This window comes from Osmerus mordax, chromosome 11 (genome assembly GCF_038355195.1).
Source record: "Osmerus mordax isolate fOsmMor3 chromosome 11, fOsmMor3.pri, whole genome shotgun sequence".
NCBI classification, from domain to species: domain Eukaryota; kingdom Metazoa; phylum Chordata; class Actinopteri; order Osmeriformes; family Osmeridae; genus Osmerus; species Osmerus mordax.
The window spans coordinates 8,770,476-8,792,014 of record NC_090060.1 but is presented as its reverse complement, the minus strand read 5'-3'; the positions used below and the strand labels follow the sequence as shown (position 1 = coordinate 8,792,014).

Genomic DNA, 21,539 nt, shown 5'->3' with positions numbered 1-21,539 from the left:
CGGTGTACTTGAAGGCTCAAATACATTCGTTCGTGCAGAAGCGTCGCAAAGCCCTGTGTTGCCTACGAGACAACCTCTAGTGGTGTACGCTATACGATTGCAGTGCAGACTTTAAACGTGACTTGCATTGTTTTTTCAAATCTGAATGTTCTTATCTCTTATCACAAAAATAAGACCGCTTATACGATCTTGATATGGAAATTGCCTATCAAGGCAATTGCCACCTTCACTGTGGCTGTGGGTTCATTTTAGCAATACTAAGCCGTGTAAAACCAGTAACTGGAGAAAGCAAGCTTTTATTCAAATTGGTTTTAATTTTTCTTACAACAAAAGAAGCACTCTACCTCCTCAACATATGGACATGGACATGTTTGTGTACGCAGGTGCAGTACTGAGCAGACAGCAATAATAAAAAATAAAACAAAATAAGCAACGATTCAACATGGGAGCTATCGTAAAATGTTCAAAACAACATTACAAAAAGCATGTTTTCTTATTCATCCGCCAGGCATAAAAATTGTTTATCCACAACATTTATCACATTTAATCCATCTTTTATGATGTTAATAATACCAAAGAATAAGGACAGGAGGGCATGACTGCAGACACACAAACTCCCTACAACTAACAGTCTGGAAAGAACAATGTGAAATGGAGCTGTAGGGATATAGGTTAGAACGATCTCCATGGCGATGGCCAGAATGGGCTCAGTTTGTGTGCTGCGCAGTTGAGAAGCACAGCTTGAGGGTGTAGGGGTAAGGACCAGCTGAGGGGAGACAGACAGAAAGTGTTAGGCACAAAATAGGTTTAACTGATCAGTACATTAATTTCTACGTCTAGGCTTTGTGAGTCTGTAACAAGGCTGATGTGCAGACTGTTGCAAGGCTGATACGGGCCCAGCGGAATGGGCAAAAAAGAAAGGGACTAACGTGAGGACGTACTGGAGTTTTTCATCTGGTAGTGGTTCATCATGGACAGGGCCTCCATGGCATCGTTGATGGACTCCCACTCCAGCAAGCCTGAAGAGCTGCGCTCGCTGGTCGCTGCCCCTCCTGGTCCACCAAACACAAGCATTAGAACATGGGTACACCAGCATATAGATACAATTATACCGAAGAAAACTATGTCACACCCTTTCCTGTGAACAATTTGATGTTGATGGGGCTCTTGACACCCAGTTCTTCACAGATCTAGAAAAGAAAAAAGCGCCCCAGCTGGTTATTCACGAGTGGAACAAGCAAAGCAGACTGCAATCTACACCAAATTACATTTCAACAACAAAAATGCTACGATATAGCAAAACAATACAAACTAGCATGCAAATATTCCATGTGACTTTTTGAAAAGGACCCTCTTGGGCACCCACCTGAGAGAAGACCTCGACGGAGGCGTCTGGCTGGGCGTTAAAGAAGTGCAGCACGTTGCTGGGGTGCTGGATGCGGTTCTTGGCAGCCTGCTCGGGGGAGGTGAAGCGGTTGTTACGGGAACCATGGAAATCTTTGAAACTGGTGGAACCGTCTTCCAGCTCGTAGGACTGTCCTGGCATGATCGCCTGCTGCTTGGACACACTGGAGAGGAGAGGCAGGTGGATTAGGGAACATCAGGAACAAACTAAAACATTGTGATACACAAAGCAACTTGACAAAAAATAATCTAATGAGTGAAAGTAAATGAGTGAAGAAACCAGGTGAGCGAGAGAGGAGTCTAGAGCCATGTCTAGCTACAGTGGGCATCCTCACCAGACGTTCAGCTTCTGTCCAAACAGGAAGTTGTTGTTGAGGTGGGTGATGGCACGGTCAACGGCATAGCAGTCTCCCATCTCCACCATGGCGGCTCCAGGTTTGCTCTTCATGAACTTCACCTGGTGGTTGTGGGGGCAGGGGTTAGCGAAGTGTCACCAGATATTAAGGGTACTCATACTAACTTTTATTAAATTGGCCACTCAACTGTCCAAATGGAGCGCTTATATCCTACTCTTCAGGAAGACATGACAACTCCAAAGTATCAAAGATTGCTACTGAAGGCACGCCTACACATTCAAACTCACCCTCTCGACATTGCCATAGAGACAGAAGACATTGAAGACCCTGTCTGCATTCATCTTGAGAGCCTCCAGGCCGTACACCATGACGACGGGGGAGTCTGCGTGGGCACTGTACTCGCCAGGTGGCGGGGGAGGGGGTCCATAGCCTGGGGCACCGTAGCCGCCGCGCCCACCACGCCCTCTCATTGGTGGGCCCATACGGCGTCCCTCATGGGGCGGTGGGCCGTAGCTCTCGTCGTATCCGTACCCGTACCCACCCTGTCCACCTGCACGAATAGGAGACATGACCGTGACAGAGGTCAACTAAAGGGATTTTGCTGGCCATGGTCACGTTAGACTGGCACACAGCATGCAAAAAATGTTATGAGGAACTGACTACAGAGTTTGACTACACAGCACCACTTATCTGCCACTGTGGGGAAATCCAATCTCCTTACAGAATTGTGTTGGTCCCATTATATCATTTAAAGAAAATGGCAGACTGAGGGGGTACAGCTCAGTAGTGTGGTCCCCAGGAGCCTGAGAGGCTTACCGTACTCTGGAGGGTGGTCTCCCAGCAGAGCAGGCTGTCTCTGCCGCTTGTTGGGGTTGGCATTCACATCTGAGGAGAAGTAAGGCACAGGGAGAGAAGTAGGAAGAGGATATGGAGAAAGAAAGTGATAGATGTGAAGGGACAGACCGTTAATTTGCCAGTTCAGAGACAGTATAGATGGATTCATAGTGAAAACAACCAACCAGCCAATCTAAAAGAGCACTTTTAACCATAAGCGTCAAGTTCCGCCAGACTAACGTAAAAACTTAAATGCCAAATGTTCCTTATTCCTCAGCTAGGGTATTGTGACATTGACCCCTCTGTGACAAATACAGATTACATCAGAACGTCCACACCAGGAATCACTTGCTTAAACATGTTCATTCATGCAATCAGAGTAGGGAGCGATACTTGGCACTGATTGCTGCAGCAATACCCCAAAACCAAACCAATAGTTCTACAACAGGCAACATCCATGCTAAATGTGCTACCATTTAAGAACTGGAATTAAAAAAAGTTATCAAACTAAACAGTCCTGATGTTAGGCTACAACCAACATGCCAAATGCTTTAGCCCTAGAATGACTCGAACAAAAAGACAACAGCTTGGTTAATATTGGTTTCAAATAAATGGCCAAGAAACAGGGCATGGGATTTGAATTGGTGGTGTGTGAAAGGGGTGGAGGGATAGGATACCTAACTAATGGTTTTGCACACACACCTGAATTGCTCCCATTTCCATCAGCCTCAGCATCTGTACAGGTACACATATAATAGAGTCAAAGTCAGGTAAATCCACCTCCACATCACAACACACTGGCAACACATCAAATCAGGACGCTATCAAAACACTGCTTAGTCCACATCAGGACAGGGTCAGGGCTTGCTTACTGCAACACTTGATGTACTAACGACAGTGATGTCTTAACATCTCAGGCCAGATTGCATTCAAGCAATAAACCATTTTTAAAAGGGGTAGTTTACACAAAATGCATATCAACACCCTGCCCTTAAATAAAGAGCACAACTACCCCACTACTAAAACCCAAGTGGCAAACGTTCATTTGCATTTCGAGTAAACTGTACTTTTAAAACACAAGCTTTATTAATTTAGGTAATTGGACATTGGAAAATGATATACACAGTTTGGCACATATGCACCCCCCAGCACCCATACACCAAGTCAACCTGGAGCTTCAGGTATTTGGTACAATCCTGGCAACAGACATGAGTAAAAACCAGAGGACAAACAAATGCAGGACAACATTGTAGGCTCCATTTGCAGAGTCTTGGCAGCAAAAAAAGAAAACCCGCCCACAAAAGAAAATAAAGTGATTAGGGTCTAAAATGGAGTCACTTGAAAATCATGTGGTGAGGAGAATCTTGAGTGTTGCAGGTGTTGTGCTGCTACTGTTTCCCAGACAGGGGGAGCAGATTACTTACAGCATAGGCACAACATTGGCAGTAACTTGGAACCTCTCCTATCTCTCCATCCATGTTTGTTTCATCCATCCATCCACTCACTCCCATCCTCTTGGGGGTGGGGGTGGGGGGTGGGGGGCACAAGAGCACCGTTTTCACCTTTGGGACTTCCTTGAATCCTTTATCAAGCAGTAATTGCCCCAGTTGCTCCGTCCTCCGAGCGGCTTATCCTGCTTACCATTGGACGACCACTGGGTATAATTCCCAGATTGGGGAGGCAGGGTCCTCTCTAGGCGTAAATTGCCACACCTGCATCACATGGAAGGTGTTACACAGGTGCTAACAGGATGCCAACATCTCACAATGGAGCTGTATTCAGAAAGGGGTGAGCTAGACAGGAAAGTATGTAGTCAGAACAGGAAGGAGGAGAGAATAGAGGTATAAGAAAACACCCGAGTCCATGATGTGGTGCATAGGTAGGTATCTGTGGGTCAGAGTAGGCCTGCCTGAATGTGCCTGCATACTTGGGGGGGCGTGTTGTCAGCAGTGTCGTCTTCATCAGCTTTTATAGGCTGCGGCCTGACCAATGGAATCAGTGGAATCATCGACATCAGAGGAGTGGAGTGACGGATTCTGGGTGATGTAGTTGTGAAGTAAAGTGTCCCATTGATGTGTTGATAAACACCTGGAACAAAAGTGTGAGATGGCCCATACCATCCCCCCACAGTCCTGAAACAGGCCGGTTGAGAGACGGCCAGGACAGGCCATGGGTGCTGAACGACTGGTTGACATAATCAGTATGGTTGATCAGTTGTGGTGTTTTGCTCTGCTCCGTCTGTCACTAAGTGAGTCTGTTTTTGTCTGCCTCCGAATCGACCGCACAGACAAGGGTTCCATGTCATCAGTGGTTTACGGTGGTGGTGATGATGACGCAGGTGTGGGTTGTTGGGTGGAGGAGGAAGAGGAGCAGTGTTTCAATGTGTCTGGCATCTCACTTGGTCACAAAAACTGGGAGTGGGGCAGGAAGGGGAGGGAACCGGGCGGTTGAGAGGTACAAACAACCCCGACTCCCCCCCCCACCCCAGCCAGAATGAACAATGTGTTGTACTGTGGGAGGTACAGCGTGTCTTCTTGGATCTGTAGATTATGTTGCTGAGGTTGAAATGACGAGACTGGGGTGGTGGAGAGGCATGGGGGGTATCAGTCAGTTGTACGACTGTGTTGAAGGAGTGTCTCTGGTCTCAACATCTTGTTGCAGTCTACCTCTTGGCTCAATGTCGGAGGGGGTGCGTGGATGGACTGTGCAGTGTTCCTCAGTTCACTAAAGAGACTGGATGTGTCCTTAGAAGTAGTATTGATTTAGTCAACAATGTGTCTGACTCTTCCCCAAGAGAGCATGGAAATGTGTTGTTGTTGTTCCCCAGGGCAGGGAGAGGGAGATGAGCTGGAGATGTGAAGGACAGCCCTGACCACCTGGACAGCAGGTGTGGTAGGAGCAGCTGGATGTTGGGAGGCAGCGGAGGATTCAGAAGTGACTGGTGCATAACAAAAAGGAACTAAGTACCTGCTTTAAGACTGACTATGAATACAGAGTAGCCGGCCTAAAAAGTATGTCCAAGGAATCAGGCAGCAGCAAAATAAAAAGCTGCTGCTGGGCGTCACAGCAACCTGAGGGCATAGCTTACGTCTGTTTGTGTTACATGGGTGGAATGCCAGGGATATCTGGCAGAAGTTCAATCATGATGCAGAACTTACTTAAAGGAAAACCTAGTCTTCTTATGAAATGGTAGAAGCTAACTTAGACCAATGCGGTTCATCTCATTCTAGAAAAATAACTAGACTAGAATTCCAGACAGGAAGATAACATGCTATATTCTGATATGCATAGTGCATCTATTCTCCCTTCGGTTTCCTGCTGCACCGTCTACAATCTTAGTGCAGACAATGTCGGCATGTTTTTGGACTGGTCAGATTAAGCAGCTCATAAAGCTGTCCATCCACGATTCCAGCTGCTCTTAGCATACTTGCTGTTTGTCAGTACAACCCCTCAAATGCCTCAGTCATAACACCACTGAGACAAGACTCAACATCCCCTGGCTGAACCTTCCATTTCCCAGCTCCCAGCTTGTAACAGTGCTAGCCCAAACAGTATAGCCAATCCATTACAAGCCATATGTAAGACACAGAATTGAGTGTCCAGCCTTGAGTACCATCTATGCTGAGTGGTGCTATTCTGGAAGCTCTACCCTCCCCTCCCCCAGTGGCACTAAGGGTGCTGGGTAGTGACAAAAAAGACCACTTGGACAGGTGTGTTACCTTGGGCGCCCAGGTTGGGGTTGGTATAGTCCCATGTGTCCTGGTCGTTCTTGAAGACATTAAGGCGCGTCGGCTAATGGCAAGAAATAAATACAAAAATGATGACACCCTTAAAGTATTACAACACCTGGCCTGCTATCTTGTCTGTCGAGTACAACAGGGTCGTAAATGTTATAGAACTTGTTGTAAATAGCCTGTCTGTACAGGTAGCTGTTTATTAGTGTGTGGAGGGGTTGTATGTGCTCACCTTGGCATATTCAATCTTTAGGGTGCAGCAGCCAGAGTAGATGTCGGCTCCGTTGAGGGAAGCTTTGGCTCGCTGTGCACTCTGCACAGAGTCAAACGTGGATCGAGGGAATCAAGGAACCGACAAGACAAGAGGGAGCAAGGCCACGGGCTAGGGCATGTTTCATACAGCTACTGAACACTAGTTCCTTTAAAACACTCTTATTACCTGTGGCTATAGCCACAGGTAATAAGAGTGTGTTAAGAGTCTGGGAATGTTATTGTTTTTAGCCACACTAAAAACAATAACATTCCCAGACTCTTAACACAACTGAAGTATGTTGAGACCTCGTTAGCTTCGCTAAGGAATCCTGAGGTTGTATAAAAAGAGGTGGAGTCGAGGTAAGCTAAACCATCTAAAACCAGGGAGAGCATTGCATTGAAAGCCAACGTTCCTACATTATGCTGCCATCACTATCTTTTATACAGGTAGAATCAAATTACATTTCTCTTTCGATCCCCCACGTCCAATCTCCCCCCCCTTTTATTAAGGCAATACCCAATGCCTATAGTCCAGACATTCAAAAACATTAGCAGGCAGTTTATTAGGAAGTTTAGATAGGACGCTGGGGGAGAGTCAAATAGGAGCAGGAACAAATAATTCCAATGGACCTGCACTTGTTACAAATGGTAATAACCATGGAGTTTTAAAAAGGATATTCAACCATGGCCTGGACACCGTTCTTCCTGAAGATGACGATCCTTTGGACAGGGCCACAATTGTTGCAGATGGTATAGAGGACATCCTGAAAAACACATTATAGACATGCATTTTTACAAATCACACGAGACAATAATTCACACACTGTGGGGATCCGACTGTGCCGTTACCGTGGTGACTGGATAGATGGGGTTCATAATGGTGAGCAGGAGGACGTTGTTGACGCTGCGGGCATCATCCGGGTCTCCAGGCCGGGAGATCTTCTGGCTGGTGGAGTAGTTGATGAAGGCCGGGTGTCCAGCAATGTACACCTGGTTGTCGTTAGCGTAGGTGACGGCAGTGGACGAGCCATTCATGTCCTCGTACTCCACCAGGGCTTGACGCTTCTTGGGCATCACCACCACGTAACTGAGAAGAGAAGCGGGTGCTGTTAACACTGCAAAGCTCAGACAACACTGGTAGAAATAACACTGTCAGGCTTAAAGTACTTAATCTAACCACATGGAGGGAGATTCACACATTAAAAAGACTGCAACCAAAGTAAAAAAAAGAATGCGTTGAAGTCACAGGGTCAGATCAGTTCCTCTGACAACACAAACGCATTCCTTTACGCATGACGCATTCCTACAGACAAATAAAGCAGCATTGTAATTCCCGTTAGACCAACTATGATGCATGCCATATTTCAAAACAAATCACTGTCAGCAAGTTAGTTACCATCGACCTGTAGTTGCTCACCTGATTGGGCCAAATTCTTGCAGGGCCTCCACAAGGTCCGCTTCTGTGATACCATCAACCAGCCCCCTCACGTGCACCACCACGGAAGGAAGGGTCTTGTGTGGGTCATCATAGCCCTCCTGCAAACATGAGAAATTTAATTACAACTTAAATCTACTTATCATTTTACGAAAGCGTTGGTCAATACCGCCGTACAGACTACCAATCACTGGCTTGTAGGGCATCGTTGTAAAGAAAGCCAACTTCTAGAATGCCGTGAATGTACTCTAAATATTGCGCTTTAGCTAGAATTATAACAAACTACTACGGTTACGCACAAAGAGATGTTTCGAAACAATGAGGACATAAGCGTACAATGAACCCCGAGGCCGAAACCGGTGGGGGAGGGGTTGTTCAACACAATTTGAATAAAGTCAATCTGGAATTCCTAAAATGGTTAAGGTCATGTATAGTTTTATCGTCGTAACTCTAGTCAACACAGTACGGGACAATAAATATACTTCGCCGTTCATTGCGTCGACTTCTTTCCCGTCTTGTACGCCGATAACGTTTCAACAAAGCGGTACGGTAGCTAGCTCACGCTTGCTGGTGAGCTAACATTCAGTCCATATGGCGTGGCCTGAATTGCACCCCATTCATTCAAATCAATAATCTGCTTTAGTAACCACGAATAGACTTCCGAGGGAAAACTATCACGGTCTCACTTGCATTAGTACACAAGAGAAAATCGAAAGCAGGTCCAAAAACGCAAACTCAGTCAAGTGCTTTTTCGATGCTTTGGCAGCTCGCGTGGATACTAAGCAAGCTTCTGCTAGCTGGCCGACAGTTAGCTACAGATAGCTACGAAATCCATGAACCATCGCGTTATGTCTATGATGAGTTTGATTGTTTTTTTTAATGCAAAAAGTTAAAATATAGCTTGTGAATGCAGCTTGATATATTATTCGTGTAGGGACATTTAGTCATCACTTACTGTGGCCATTCCGTCGTTGTCGGTTTTTTGTCTTTTCGTTGCCCTACCGCCTTCGCTGTAATAACGGCCCGTCTGCGTAGCCATGTTGTCCCAGTTAAAAAGGTTGATAGTGGTGACGGAGCGAAATGGACGGAAAAGTGAAGAAAACGACACTCCAATGGACACGCCTCATACAGTCACAGCGTGCTCCAATTGGCTTACCTCTTACGTCAATTTCAAAATCATCTCAATCGTGACCCAATGGCAATGCTCAGTATAGATTCAGGCGTTTCATGATTGGAAAAGGATATACTCAATCAATTACCGCTTGTAAAATTCAAGCAGCCAGTTTCATTAAAAAATCAAACCATTTCTATTTCTATCAACAGATGCAATCTGAGCTTCTGTAGTGTCTGATACAAGTAGGCCCAGTGTTTTGGTGAAATTTATGAAGGTTGAAAAGAAGCAAGGTAAAGGTAAATGTAGTTATCCAGATACTCAGATAAATAAACCCAACGAGCCCAGAGGACATGTCACCCCAGCATCAAGTAGTAGAAACTTTGGGCTGGCATCTGTGCTTTATATACCAGGAAAACAACATCACGACTCCAGGGTTCTTACAACTTTTCTCACCATCTCAACACCCAGGTGGCAGTTTATATACAAAGGGAAACATAATGGCGACAGTACCATTACTTAGATTCTAAAAAAGAACACATAAAAACTCTGTGTACAGGTTTATTTCAAAATAAACTGCTACTGCTTGCAAACTGGAACAGCTTTAACTGAAAAGAACAACACAGCCCAGTACAGCACTAGAACTTAATCTCACTCTGAATCTAGATCAAATACAAACAGAGATCGTTTCCAAAGAAATCCAATAAATCATGAAAATGATTTGCTAGAAATGATTTGAGTAATTAAAAAGAGCAGTAGACGTAGACATGGGAAACATACGCACTAGGAATGTGACATCGTAATCATCAGGTAAGGCATGCAGGTCGGGGTACTTAAAATGCATGTTTGGGGCGGTTCAGACACAGGTGTGAAGCTAACAGATAGTTACTCTGAGGTACTAAGAGGAAACAAATAACTGACATAGCTATTCAAACACAAATATGCAAAACATCAAGAAAGAAATCCTTGACAAGCTGCTGGGCTGTAATAACAGATTGATTTGTGGATGGGGGCTTTCTTCCTGGTTCAGTTTCCCGGGGTCTGGCTCCTCTTCGGGCTGGCTGATCTGGAACGACTGTAACACACCAGACAGGAGGGTGAGTGCCGGGTAAGAGAGGGCCTGACAACTTTCTCACAACTATGACCAGCTGACCCCTGTATGTAACCCAACCCAACACCAATCTTGCTTGCTGGCCTGCCTGTCTCACATGGCTCTCAGACCTACCACAGCCCATTTCCCTGGACCAGGAGGCTTGGTATCCGATGGCAAAGCAGTCGTACCCAGGTCATTTGAAGGCCAAAGTCCTTCATCTCTCCAGCGCACCAGAAACAAGTGTCAGTGCAAATAGTAGAACACAAAATGGCTGGGGGGCTGCCTTGTCTAAGGCCTGACAGTGCTTATGTGAACATGTGTGATAAAGGTCCTGTAACCTTAAACATCAGAGGGTGACCCCCATTGTATGGCAGAAGTCCCTGAGATCAAGGAAATGGAGGGCAGTCTGTTGAGAGTCCATGAGGAGTCTAAATGACCAAATCAAAACAACATAGAGGCCAAGGCCTTCCAGACTACGGCAAGAGCAGAGGACCTTCAATAACTCAAACACAACACCCCTAACCAATAATCCCTCCTTAGACCCTACAACCATATCAATGATGAAACGAATCAGCTTGTCTTTGACACACAAGTCCAAGCCTGTACAGAAACCCAATGACCCCTGCATTGTTAACTTAATATCACCACAGTGTAGACATTTGACTTACTCTCCAATGTAAACCTACCATCGTGGCCCAATCTAGGCCACCGTGACCATGTTAAGCAAATATTGTATGTACAAAGCCACCACTGAGATATCGCCTGTCTTTTAGAAGTAGTAGTTACTGTAAATTGAGTCATTACTATGGTTATGATACCAGTATCACATGGGATTAGACAGTAGTGTCAATAAAATGTGGAATTGAACCAAATTAGGTGTCATTTGAAATTCACACCAACTTTCTCTCATCACACACAAACATACACGCACATACACACAAAACCTTACTGTGCATGCCCAACAGTGGTTTAGAGTTAGTGTGTGTCTGTAAAGTAAAGTTAGGGACAGTATCAGACAAACTAGGCAAGTCCCATGTGTTTTGACCAAATCAAATGACATAATTTCAACTTGTTGTTGTTTTAGGTTTGGTTACCTTTGGAGACAGTGGCAGATACAACATGAACAGAGAAGCGACGGATGCTAGAACTGGAAGACACACTCGGAGGGTCTTGAAGTCTGATCTCTCGTCTCCCTCTCAGAAGCTAAGCCCTCAGGCAGGTAGGTAGGTAGGTAGGGACTGTAGTAGGGGGTTTAACTGGTCGTCTGAACGGAGCTCAGCGGTGTTCTCATCTGCCGCTGGCTGATTCTGGCTGACTCTGGGAGGGACGCGTGCTTTGGAACAACTGTGTGTGTGCAGGCAGGGTGGGTGGGTGCGTCTGTCAGTCGGATCTGTAGCCGGTCGGACGGAAGGTCGACCTCTCTCTAAACCCCCCGCAGTGGAGGGGAAGGCCAGGCTGACTGGGCGGGTGTCTGGCCAGCTGTGGTCACCCTCCGGCTGGACGCACACACCACCAGGCTGACCCTGGGCTCATCCACTCGCTTTAAAAGGAAATGAAAACACACAGGCCCACTGCAGATCACCGCTGTCTAGTCACCACTGAGGAGGAGGGGGGAGGGTTGAGGGGAGGGGGGGGTGAGGTTCTCTCTCTGAAGAACTAGTCAAACTGAGGCTGTATGGAGGGATCTGAAGAAGAGAAAAGAGAAGACCCCCCCCACTCTCCCTCCGTCTCTCATTCCATCTCATCCCTACAACTTTTACAACCCTGCCCCCCACTATCCACCCCCTAAACATCCCCCGCCCCTAATTCTGAGACTGCAGCTTCTTCAGCCTTTCAGTGGAGTGAAGTAGTCATATCCAACAGTATTAAACAAGCCTGCAGTGTTAACATTAAAGACTACAAAGCAGATAAAGGACAGTTCCTAGCTCATCTCTATCTTCCATCTGGAATCCCCCCGGCCCCAGGGTCTCCATCTTTCCTCCATCCATCTCCAGCAGCAGTCAGGACTCTCTAGGTGATGGGGGGTGGGAGGGTGGGATCGCTCTGCACTGCCGTTGGGAGAGAGGAAAGTCTTCCGGTAGAAGACGCCGACAGCCGGAAGTTGAAGGAAGGAGGAGTGTCTGCCACCCTAACCCTTACCCAAGAACACCCCATCGATGGCTAGCACACTACAACTGTCCTCAGTTAGAACAACTGTGTGGAACACTGAGTACGGGAGGGCGGGGACAAGGGGGGGGGGAGTTTCTTCGGAGGCTCCTCATGGAATCACATTTGAAAAAACATTCTAAAACATCCAAAGCAACTGTAGATTAACAGTAGTGTTAGGAACAGGAGCTGGAGGACAGACAGTTAAAACGTATGGAGGCACAGAGACTAAGGAGAGGGGGGGCAGGGCTTACCTGGTCCTCTTGCGACTGGGGGAGGGGGAACGAGAGCGCGAGGCAGGGCGCCCTCTGGCCCGGGGAGCTGACCTGGAGCGAGACCTGGAGCGACTACACAGGAAAAGACATCTCTTAGCCTATCACGTTCACATTGCCTGAGATGTCAGAGAAGCAGGACTTTTCGTCCATGTTTCATCAGTGCTGTCCTCTCTACCCCTTGCCAAAAGAGCAAGCCCGTATAAATTCAAAAACAAAACACCATAGGAGTCCACTCAAAGCCTTTCAGTGGAGAAGAGTAGGAATGCTTTAGCTATGCCATGTTGACAACAGCTCACCTTCTCACAGGGCTCCTGGACTTGGAGCGAGTAGGGGAACCAGACCTAGTGGAAGGGGAGGATGGAGCACTCCATGTTAACTCAGTCACAACAGACAACAGGCCTGTTCATCTGCAGCCACAGTCTTACCTGCTCCTGCGCTTGGAGTATGAGGGAGAGCGATGCCGGCTGCTAGGATAGAGAGATGGCACATGATCAAGACAGGAGCAGGAGAGCACACAGCTCTGCAGGGTATATGATCTCATTGGGGGGGATACTCCTGTTGAGAAAGCTTGTAGTAACCCATGGGAACTTACCGTCCGTTGCTACGGCTGCGGGAACGGTATCGGCGACCATGAGATCTGGACCGGGAACGAGAATGGGAACGAGAGCGTGACCTAGGATATGAGTAGACACAAGGCTGTGATTGTTCCATAGGGGCAGACACACTCTAATGGTTGGTCTTAAGGAGGAGATACATGGCTGTGATTGGCCTATTTTGTTTCCTAATGCACAAATTGGAAAGACACAACTGCCACCTTTGACTGAAAACCACAAGGCCTCAGAGAGATCCTGAGGCCTGCATAACTTATTAAAGTTCATCTGAAACAGTTTGATGAATCAACACTTGCACCTGTAAACAAAGACATCTCTGTGAGTATTTGTGTGTCGTCTAGGCTAGATAAGTGAGAGTCTGCCAACATGAATGTGACACACACTCATCAAACTTTAAAGCTCAAATATCTCAAGAGCTCCAAATGGAAAAAGGTTCCCATGTTCATGTTGTGAAAAGATTGACAAACTTTATGCTGCGGCATTAAGTAATATGAAAAGAAACCTAGCATTTGGGATTGGTTGCTGTTTCCTGTTTTTCCGAACTCGTACCGAACCTTAACACCAAGACGGTGGTACGTTCTGAACCGTGACTTCTGTGTACCGTTACAGCCCTCATCTGTTTCTGTGTCTCTGTGAGCCTGTGCCAGGTGTGTAGGCTATGTGTCCACTAGTGTATGTTTGTGTTCACTTGGGTGAGTCAGCTTGCTGAGTATCTCCACCTGCTGCGCCGACCCCCTCCTCTCTTGTTGAAACGGTAGCAGTCATAGGCATAGTGGCCCCTGTCTCCACACTGGTAACATCTGTCGTTGGGGTCAAAATGCCGCCGGCTGGGACGGCCATGGCGACTCTTTCTGGACATGCCTGTAGAGAGCTCCACACGGATTCGAGAGCCACACATCACCCTGAGAGGGACATAATAAAACAAGATGAGTTAACACACAAAAATATGAAGTAACATTCTCCACGGACACGCTAAAGCTACAATCAACACTCACTTTCCATCCATCCCCTTCACCGCGTCCTCTGCATCTCGAGCATCCTCGTACTCCACGAAGGCGAACCCGGGTGGGTTCCTAGCCACCCATACGCTGCGCAGAGGACCGTAGTAGCTGAATGCCCTCTCCAGTTCACCTTTGGCGGCACCGTTGCCCAAATCACCGACGTACACCTTGCAATCGGTGTTCCGGGAAGAGCCTCGCGAAGATGAGTAATGTGACATCTCCCTCACCTGTCCTACTCTGTAGTCGAAAGAAAAGGGCAATAGACGCAAACTGTCATTCTCGCCTAATGTTGTTAATAAGAGGCTTCATGAACATAAATCTTACAAAAAAATTAAGGATTGACTCATTACTGAATTTACACACTAAATTTAAAACAGTCTAACATCGAAGCCTCGGTTTGGGACGTTCCATGGGACTGGGGTTGATCCGGACATGTTAGCTATTTTGTACGATGTAAACAATGCAATGGCGTCCGTCGAAGCGAGAGCTCATTTTACCTTCCTGCAGTCCCACGGTTGAGTTTGTCACCCACGATTACTTCACAGAAAGACGATAAAATCAGATCACATAAACACACTATCCAGATAACTGGAATATTTAACTAACGTTATATTTCCAAATGTTTTTTATTAACACTTTTAGTTCGGTGCTTTTTTGAAGGGGTTTATCGCTTAACTCTCTAGTACCGTACAGTGGTAGCCAGACTGGGATTAAATTGGCTTGCCAGGTTGAAACATCCCCCAATCTAATGCATGCGCCTTGGCCGTGCCCCGTTTTCAATACTGAGCGAAAATAAAGAGTGTGTATCAGAAACCTGGCAACCCGAGAGTTTACAGTGTAGTTTGAGGGACAAACTCAGCGCCTCTGCAAGTCCGCAATCAATACAGGAACCCAGCGCACGATGGCAATCGAAGCATTTCGACCACGACATAGGCTACACTGCATAGGCTACTCCAGAAATCGCTATCTGGTCCTACTGGACCGACTGGTTAAATTATTCTTTCCCCCAAAGAAAAGTGTACCTAAACAGTTAGTGACCTATGTGTCCTCTCTCTGTCCTGGTTTTACCGCAGTGTACATAATGTAGGCTTAGGCTAACGCACACAACGTTTGTGTCGTTTTATGTAAAATAGACCTAGTAGGCCAACACACACCTGTTTGCTGTTCTAACCTTATAGAAACACGTGTCAGGTGCATTGGATTGATTTAGCAGACACATTCATTTAAAGCGACATACAAATAGCGCAGCTATAAAATAATAAAATAGGCTACATAAGATCAAGGATCAGTAGTGCATTGTCCTATAGAATATTTTGGTGTTCGTAATCAAGCATTTAAGACTCATGCACTTCATACTTTCAACATTCGTGGGTGCACTTGCATATTGTCCATTGCGGCCAGACATCGGAAAGCGTACTGATTCAATAAAGTATTTATTGGGATTGATTTAGAAACAAAGCAAGTGTCCCCTTTTTCATGTCCATCTGTGTACCTTAGTATTCCAAAGAGTAATAAAAAACAGAAAGAAAACAGTGGTCAAGAGAATAGCATGCACCATGGAAAAGCAATCAATCACCTTCTCACACACACATGCACATTTTTTGTCTCCCTGGTTCCCTGTCGACAGACTGTTTTCACCTTCTGCCAAAGGCAATTAGCCAATCACATAAGGCTCTGCTGTAGAGCAGTATGGTTGTATTGATTAAACAGAACAGTATGGCAGGAGGGGATGGAAGGATGTAGTTGTGAGATGAAGGGATTGGGAGGAGGGGAAGGCAGAGAAAACAGGTTAGGTATTGTCAGGATAAAAGGTGAACAGATTTAATTGCTGAACTAGTTTGATGGATGAATGGGTAGACGGATGGAAGGTAGAGTGGGAGGAGCAGATGGAGCTGAGGATAGAGGTGACCATCAGCTCAATACCTGGAAATCACTCTGGCTACTGTGTGCATGTTTGATCTGCTGTGTTGTGTAATTCATTAAATTCATAGCCTTTTCCCCTGAGCTATCAAATGCATTGAAATGTATCCCCATACATAATTTAAAAACTTTTCATATGACATCTATAATGCAATATTCATAAATGCATGTATAATTTTTGTTGGTAGTTAAATACATGTATTTGGGACAGGGCCTTAATCATAATATATATTGGGGGACACACATACCCCCCAAAATTCAAATCTGGTCAAAATGTCCCCCCCAATATATTAATATAAAAATATAAATAAAATATAAATGTGCTATGCTACGACAGGCAACCACGCACGCTGTCCATAATTACAATAACATTTTTTAATCCTATTCATAACTAAACGTAAAAAGTTTTCAGTGGGGGACCCTCAGACTCCCCGGCAGATATTGTCCCCCCCAATGTTGACTCCATGGCTACGGCCTTGATTTGGGATTTAATTAATGTATAGTGCCTGTTTGTTTCATATATGTGTGAGTGAGAGACAGACACACAGAGAGAGAGAGAGAGAGAGAGAGAGAGAGAGAGAGAGAGAGAGAGAGAGAGACAGACACACACACACACACACACACACAGAGAGAGACATTGTGTTTACTGGGTGAGCCACTGTATATCTGGGCCATTTGACACAAACATATATGTACTCACACGATATGTGAACACACACACATCATTATCATGTGTAATTACTGCAGTAGGCCTACCAATTCATATCTGGCTCTGCCACATCTCACTCATAATTCCTAGCAGCTATAATTAGTAGCACACGTCATGACGTATGCTACTCACAGCACACTGATTCAACCCTCCATCTCTCCTAATGAATGTAGGCCTAATTGATGTGTCAATCAAAACAACCTTGTTCAGAAATAGCTCGAACTGCAGAATAAGATCCTATCATTTGGTTTTGTCTGTAATTATTGAGGAGAGACAGAGGATTTAGACAGCTGCATATCTATATATAGCATGGTGAGCCATGAAGAGTGGAGAGAGAGAGAGTGAAGGTGTAGAGTAGAGAGAATGAGAGAAGTGAGAAAGGGATGGAAAATGTAATGTAATAGAGGGAGAGCTAAAATCTTTGCATTGCGGAGTGGTGTTGCGGTAGGTAGCCATGCTTGGGCAACTGCCACACTTTTCACTTTTACAATCACTCTCTCTTCTGTCTCAACTTTAATCTTGAACCAGCTAACCTTTTCCTCTTTCCCAATCTCAGCATTTTATACGGCACCCCTTACTCGTTCTTTTTCATCTTTCAATTTCTCCTTACATTTACATTTATTCATTTAGCAGACGCTTTTATCCAAAGCGACTTCCAAGAGAGAGCTTTACAAAGTGCATAGGTCACTGATCATAACAACAAGATAGCCACAAAACATTGCGAGTCGCCAAAACATGAAGCACACATTGTGAACAACCAAAGTAAGTGCCAAAGGGAAGAACCATAAGAGCATGTAGTTAAACAAGTTACAATTAAACAACATGAACCGCTATAAGTGCAAGTGTACCAGTGGAAAAAACAAGCAACAATAATAAAAACAATATATCACAGCGAGTACAAAAAATTTAAATCAGTTACCACTAACCACAAGAGCAACAAGTCTCCGAGCAAGAGTCATTGTGATCCTTGAGGAAACTAACATCGGGTCAAGCGAACCATTCCTAAGTACCGTTATACTCTCGGAACAAGTGCGTCTTGAGCCTTTTCTTGAAGGTGGAGAGACAGTCAGTGTCTCTGATGGAGGTGGGGAGTTGATTCCACCACTGGGGGGCCAGACAGGAGAAGAGCTTGTGTTGGGACCGGGCGGTCTTGAGCGGTGGGACCACCGGGCGGTTGTCTGAAGAAGACCGTAGGTGACGGATGGGGGTGTAAGGCTGCAGGAGAGACTTGATGTAGACGGGTGCAGTCCCGTTCACTGCTCAGAAGGTCAATACCAGGGTCTTGAATCTGATACGGGCCATGATAGGTAACCAGTGGAGAGAGATGAGGAGCGGGGTAACATGGGAGTGTCTGGGTAGATTGTAGACCAGGCGGGCCGCTGTGTTCTGAATCCTCTGAAGAGGGTCGGTTGCACATGCTGGGAGACCAGTGAGCAGCGAGTTGCAATAGTCCAACTTGGAGAGGACAAGTGCTTGGACTAGCAGCTGGGTGGAGTGCTCAGACAGGTATCTCCTGATCTTCCGGATGTTGTAGAGGGTGAATCTACACGACCGGGAGACCGCAGTAATGTGGGCCGTGAGGGAGAGCTCATCGTCCATGGTAACCCCAAGGTTCCTGGCAGAGGATGAAGGGGTCACCGTCGCAGATCCCAGGGTGATTGAGAGATCGTGGGAGATGGAGGGTTTAGCCGGGATGATGAGAAGTTCTGTTTTGGCGAGGTTCAGCTGGAGGTGGTGCTCGGTCATCCAGGCGGAGATGTCTGTGAGGCAGGCCTCAATCCTAGCTGAGATCCCCGGATCGGTCGGGGGGAACGACAGGTACAGCTGCGTGTCGTCAGCGTAGCAGTGGTAGGAGAAGCCATGGGAGGTGATGATTGGTCCAAGTGAGGTGGTGTACAGAGAGAAGAGGAGGGGTCCAAGGACGGAGCCCTGTGGGACACCAGTGGAGAGCTGGCGAGGGCCTGACAGTTTGCTTCCCCAGGAAACCTGGTAGGATCTTCCCGACAGGTAGGATGAGATCCACTGGAGTGCAGTGCCAGTGATGCCCATCTCAGAAAGTCTGGCGAGCAGGATCTGGTGGTTAACCGTATCAAACGCTGCAGAAAGGTCCAGCAGAATGATGACGGATGACCTGGAAGCCGCTCTGGCAGACTGGAGGGCAGTGGTGACTGAAAGGAGGGCAGTCTCTGTGGAGTGGCCAGTCTTGAAGCCCGATTGGTTGGGGTCAAGCAGGTTGTTCTGAGAGAGAAAGTTAGACAGTTGGTTAGATACAGCACGTTCAATTGTTCCTTTCCCTACTAGCCTAATCCTCATCTTCAATATTTTGGAACACATTCAGGATCGTTGGGTTCTTTTCGACTTCAATTTCTTTGTCCTTTATTCTGTGTCAGCATCACCGAAATGTGGACAGAAAGTGGAATGCTGATCAGCCACATACACACTGAGAAGGATTATACTTAATATCATCTTCCTGAAGAGATTGTGTGATGGCTTCAGTATTCTGTTTAAATTCCTAGGATGAAGATGGAATAGAGGCAAGCCCTAAACAGCGGGTTTTGTCAGATTATAGGAAAAGTCCAATAGATTTCTCCAGAGAAGGTTGCAGGTCAGGATATCTAGGGAGGCAGCCCAGAGTTTCTCTACCTATCTCTCTCACACACCCAAATTATTATTTCACTTCTCGCATCTGTGTCTTCAAGTCGCTCATGCTTCTCTATATATATCTCAATATTGTATTAATTTAGCAGACGCTTTGATCCAAAGACCAACACAGAAGGGGATTTGAATTTACATTTACATTTACATTTATTCATTTAGCAGACGCTTTTATCCAAAGCGACTTCCAAGAGAGAGCTTTACAAAGAATTTGCAATCACTTCAGTCAGTCAGTCAGCCAGTCCAGTCAAATGCTCTTACCAATGACGTAAACCAATCCCCACATCCTATCATTAATACCTTCTTCTTTCATAACTCATCCATTAACTTTGACAGACTCATAATGATCTTACTTCCACCCCAACTCCCACTTCATCCACTCACCCCATTGAGTCCTGTCTTTCCTCCCCCCTTACTCATTCCTCTCTCCCTTTCCTCTTTTCCTTCTATACTCATCCGTCTCTCTTTCTACCTCTCTTCTCCCCACGCTCCCCCTACCCTCATTCCTCTTCTTCACCCCATATACTGTAGACTCTCCCTGCTATCTCAAAGCACTCTGCCAAAATGAGAAAATGTAATTAGCTCCCCTCATCTGTTACTTGAATGGCTGACGGAGTGGTGATGTCACCAGGTGACAGCCAGCCGGAAACAACCAGTCAGCAACAGGTGTTTGCCTATTTTTTACTTGCCTTAACAACCTATGCCCTTTATCTATTTGTTTTATTATCTAGTGAAGCACATTGATTTATGTAGCCTACATTTTGTGCTCAGTGTGATCAATAGAAGATCTGAGACAACAAGATCAGGGGGAGTGGATTATAAACACACACATACACAACACACACAACATATACACACATACACAACACATACACACAATCACAACACATACATATACACTGACACAAATAAAACACACACACAACACATACATGCACATACACACAAACACAACACATATATACACAGCGAACCATTGATAAGTAAGCGATGGCAGCATTATGTGTCAGAAATATTAATCTATCAAGCATTGCACAGTCAGTCGGTGAACAAGTTTAACAAAGCTTTATTACTTGCGGCCGGCCCACAAGGAGACAAAAACATCACACGCCATCGTGCTACAAAGTTTGTCTGGTTCACAAGTCTTCAGGTAAGACCATTTATTGGTGAGAAGTTTCCTCCCCTGCATATCAGCTGTCAATATGATCGATCCCAGAGACAGAGTGCGCGTGCACGTGGAAACTTACAGAGTTCTCCGACCCTAGACTTGACCATATGATTCACTCAACACAGATAAGGTTTATTGCACCTCTAGTATGAAAATGGTCAACCTAGGTCAGTTTGTTTACGTAAGCCTAGTGTCATCTATAGGTCATGTGGGGAGAGGGCTCTCTACTGACAAATGAATGCTAGCACCAGTATTTTCAGAATATAACATTACATTCTAAATTTCTCCGACATTATGGCATGACAACACCAGAGTCTTTGAGGGCTTCAGATTATTACTCCCTCTCATTGATATCAAACATGTTATATGAGGATGGCCTTCTAACCCTGCTCTGTCATCATGGTTCCCAGAACCAGTCTTACTCTGAAGCAGGCTTTGTATGTGTGTTTATGAGCGTTGGTGGTTACGTTTGTCAGTGTGTGTTTAGGAAGACTAACAAAGAGCATAACACAGTATCATGTGGTGGAGAGACAGCCCGGGTCACAACCCTGCCTTACTGCAGTAACTTCTCACGTAGAGAACTATTTTAGCAAAAGAGAGTTCTGAGAAAGACTTTGTTAACTGTTAATGCATCTTCCTGCATTCCACCTCAAAGCTCCTGGAATGATGTCAAATATGGGACCATCTCTGTCTAACCTTATATTGGCTCCGACAGTTGAAATTTGTGTGTTTTAATAATTGACTAACAGTGTATCCTGTGTGTGGGCCAGTGAACAAGCCTGTGGTGTTTATGGTGGCTGACTGACAGACTGACAGACAGACAGACAGGCAAGCAA

General features: G+C 45.8%; 2 protein-coding genes across 5 annotated transcripts; both read right to left on the bottom strand.

The window, feature by feature from the left end:
- Positions 1 to 276: 276 nt before the first annotated feature.
- Positions 277 to 9,101, bottom strand: LOC136951666 (heterogeneous nuclear ribonucleoprotein L-like). 2 transcript variants are annotated; one of them, XM_067246203.1, is made up of 14 exons: positions 8,971 to 9,101; positions 7,998 to 8,116; positions 7,430 to 7,667; positions 7,259 to 7,344; positions 6,561 to 6,657; positions 6,314 to 6,386; positions 3,297 to 3,329; positions 2,577 to 2,645; positions 2,048 to 2,310; positions 1,740 to 1,861; positions 1,367 to 1,568; positions 1,133 to 1,190; positions 942 to 1,052; positions 277 to 766 (listed from the first exon to the last, which is right to left on the bottom strand). In XM_067246203.1, exons 1-14 carry the CDS (start codon positions 9,052 to 9,054, stop codon positions 708 to 710), a joined length of 1,614 nt encoding a protein of 537 aa, XP_067102304.1. In that variant the 5' UTR covers positions 9,055 to 9,101; the 3' UTR covers positions 277 to 707. The 2 variants fall into 2 exon arrangements, with proteins under 2 accessions (XP_067102304.1, XP_067102305.1); XM_067246204.1 differs by having other exon boundaries at positions 930 to 1,052; positions 8,971 to 9,069.
- A 572-nt stretch (positions 9,102 to 9,673) lies between these two features.
- LOC136952108 (serine/arginine-rich splicing factor 7-like) lies at positions 9,674 to 14,948 on the bottom strand. Of its 3 annotated transcripts, none has more exons than XR_010877802.1 (9): positions 14,749 to 14,948; positions 14,246 to 14,488; positions 13,970 to 14,152; positions 13,232 to 13,312; positions 13,065 to 13,106; positions 12,936 to 12,980; positions 12,619 to 12,711; positions 11,314 to 11,759; positions 9,674 to 10,201 (listed from the first exon to the last, which is right to left on the bottom strand). XR_010877802.1 is itself a non-coding variant. In XM_067246794.1 (8 exons), the coding sequence occupies exons 2-8, from the start codon at positions 14,467 to 14,469 to the stop codon at positions 10,153 to 10,155; spliced, it is 717 nt and encodes a 238-aa protein (XP_067102895.1). In that variant the 5' UTR covers positions 14,470 to 14,488; positions 14,749 to 14,948; the 3' UTR covers positions 9,674 to 10,152. The 3 variants fall into 3 exon arrangements, 1 of the variants encoding a protein (XP_067102895.1); XR_010877803.1 differs by having other exon boundaries at positions 13,065 to 13,103; XM_067246794.1 differs by lacking the exon at positions 11,314 to 11,759.
- Positions 14,949 to 21,539: the final 6,591 nt, after the last annotated feature.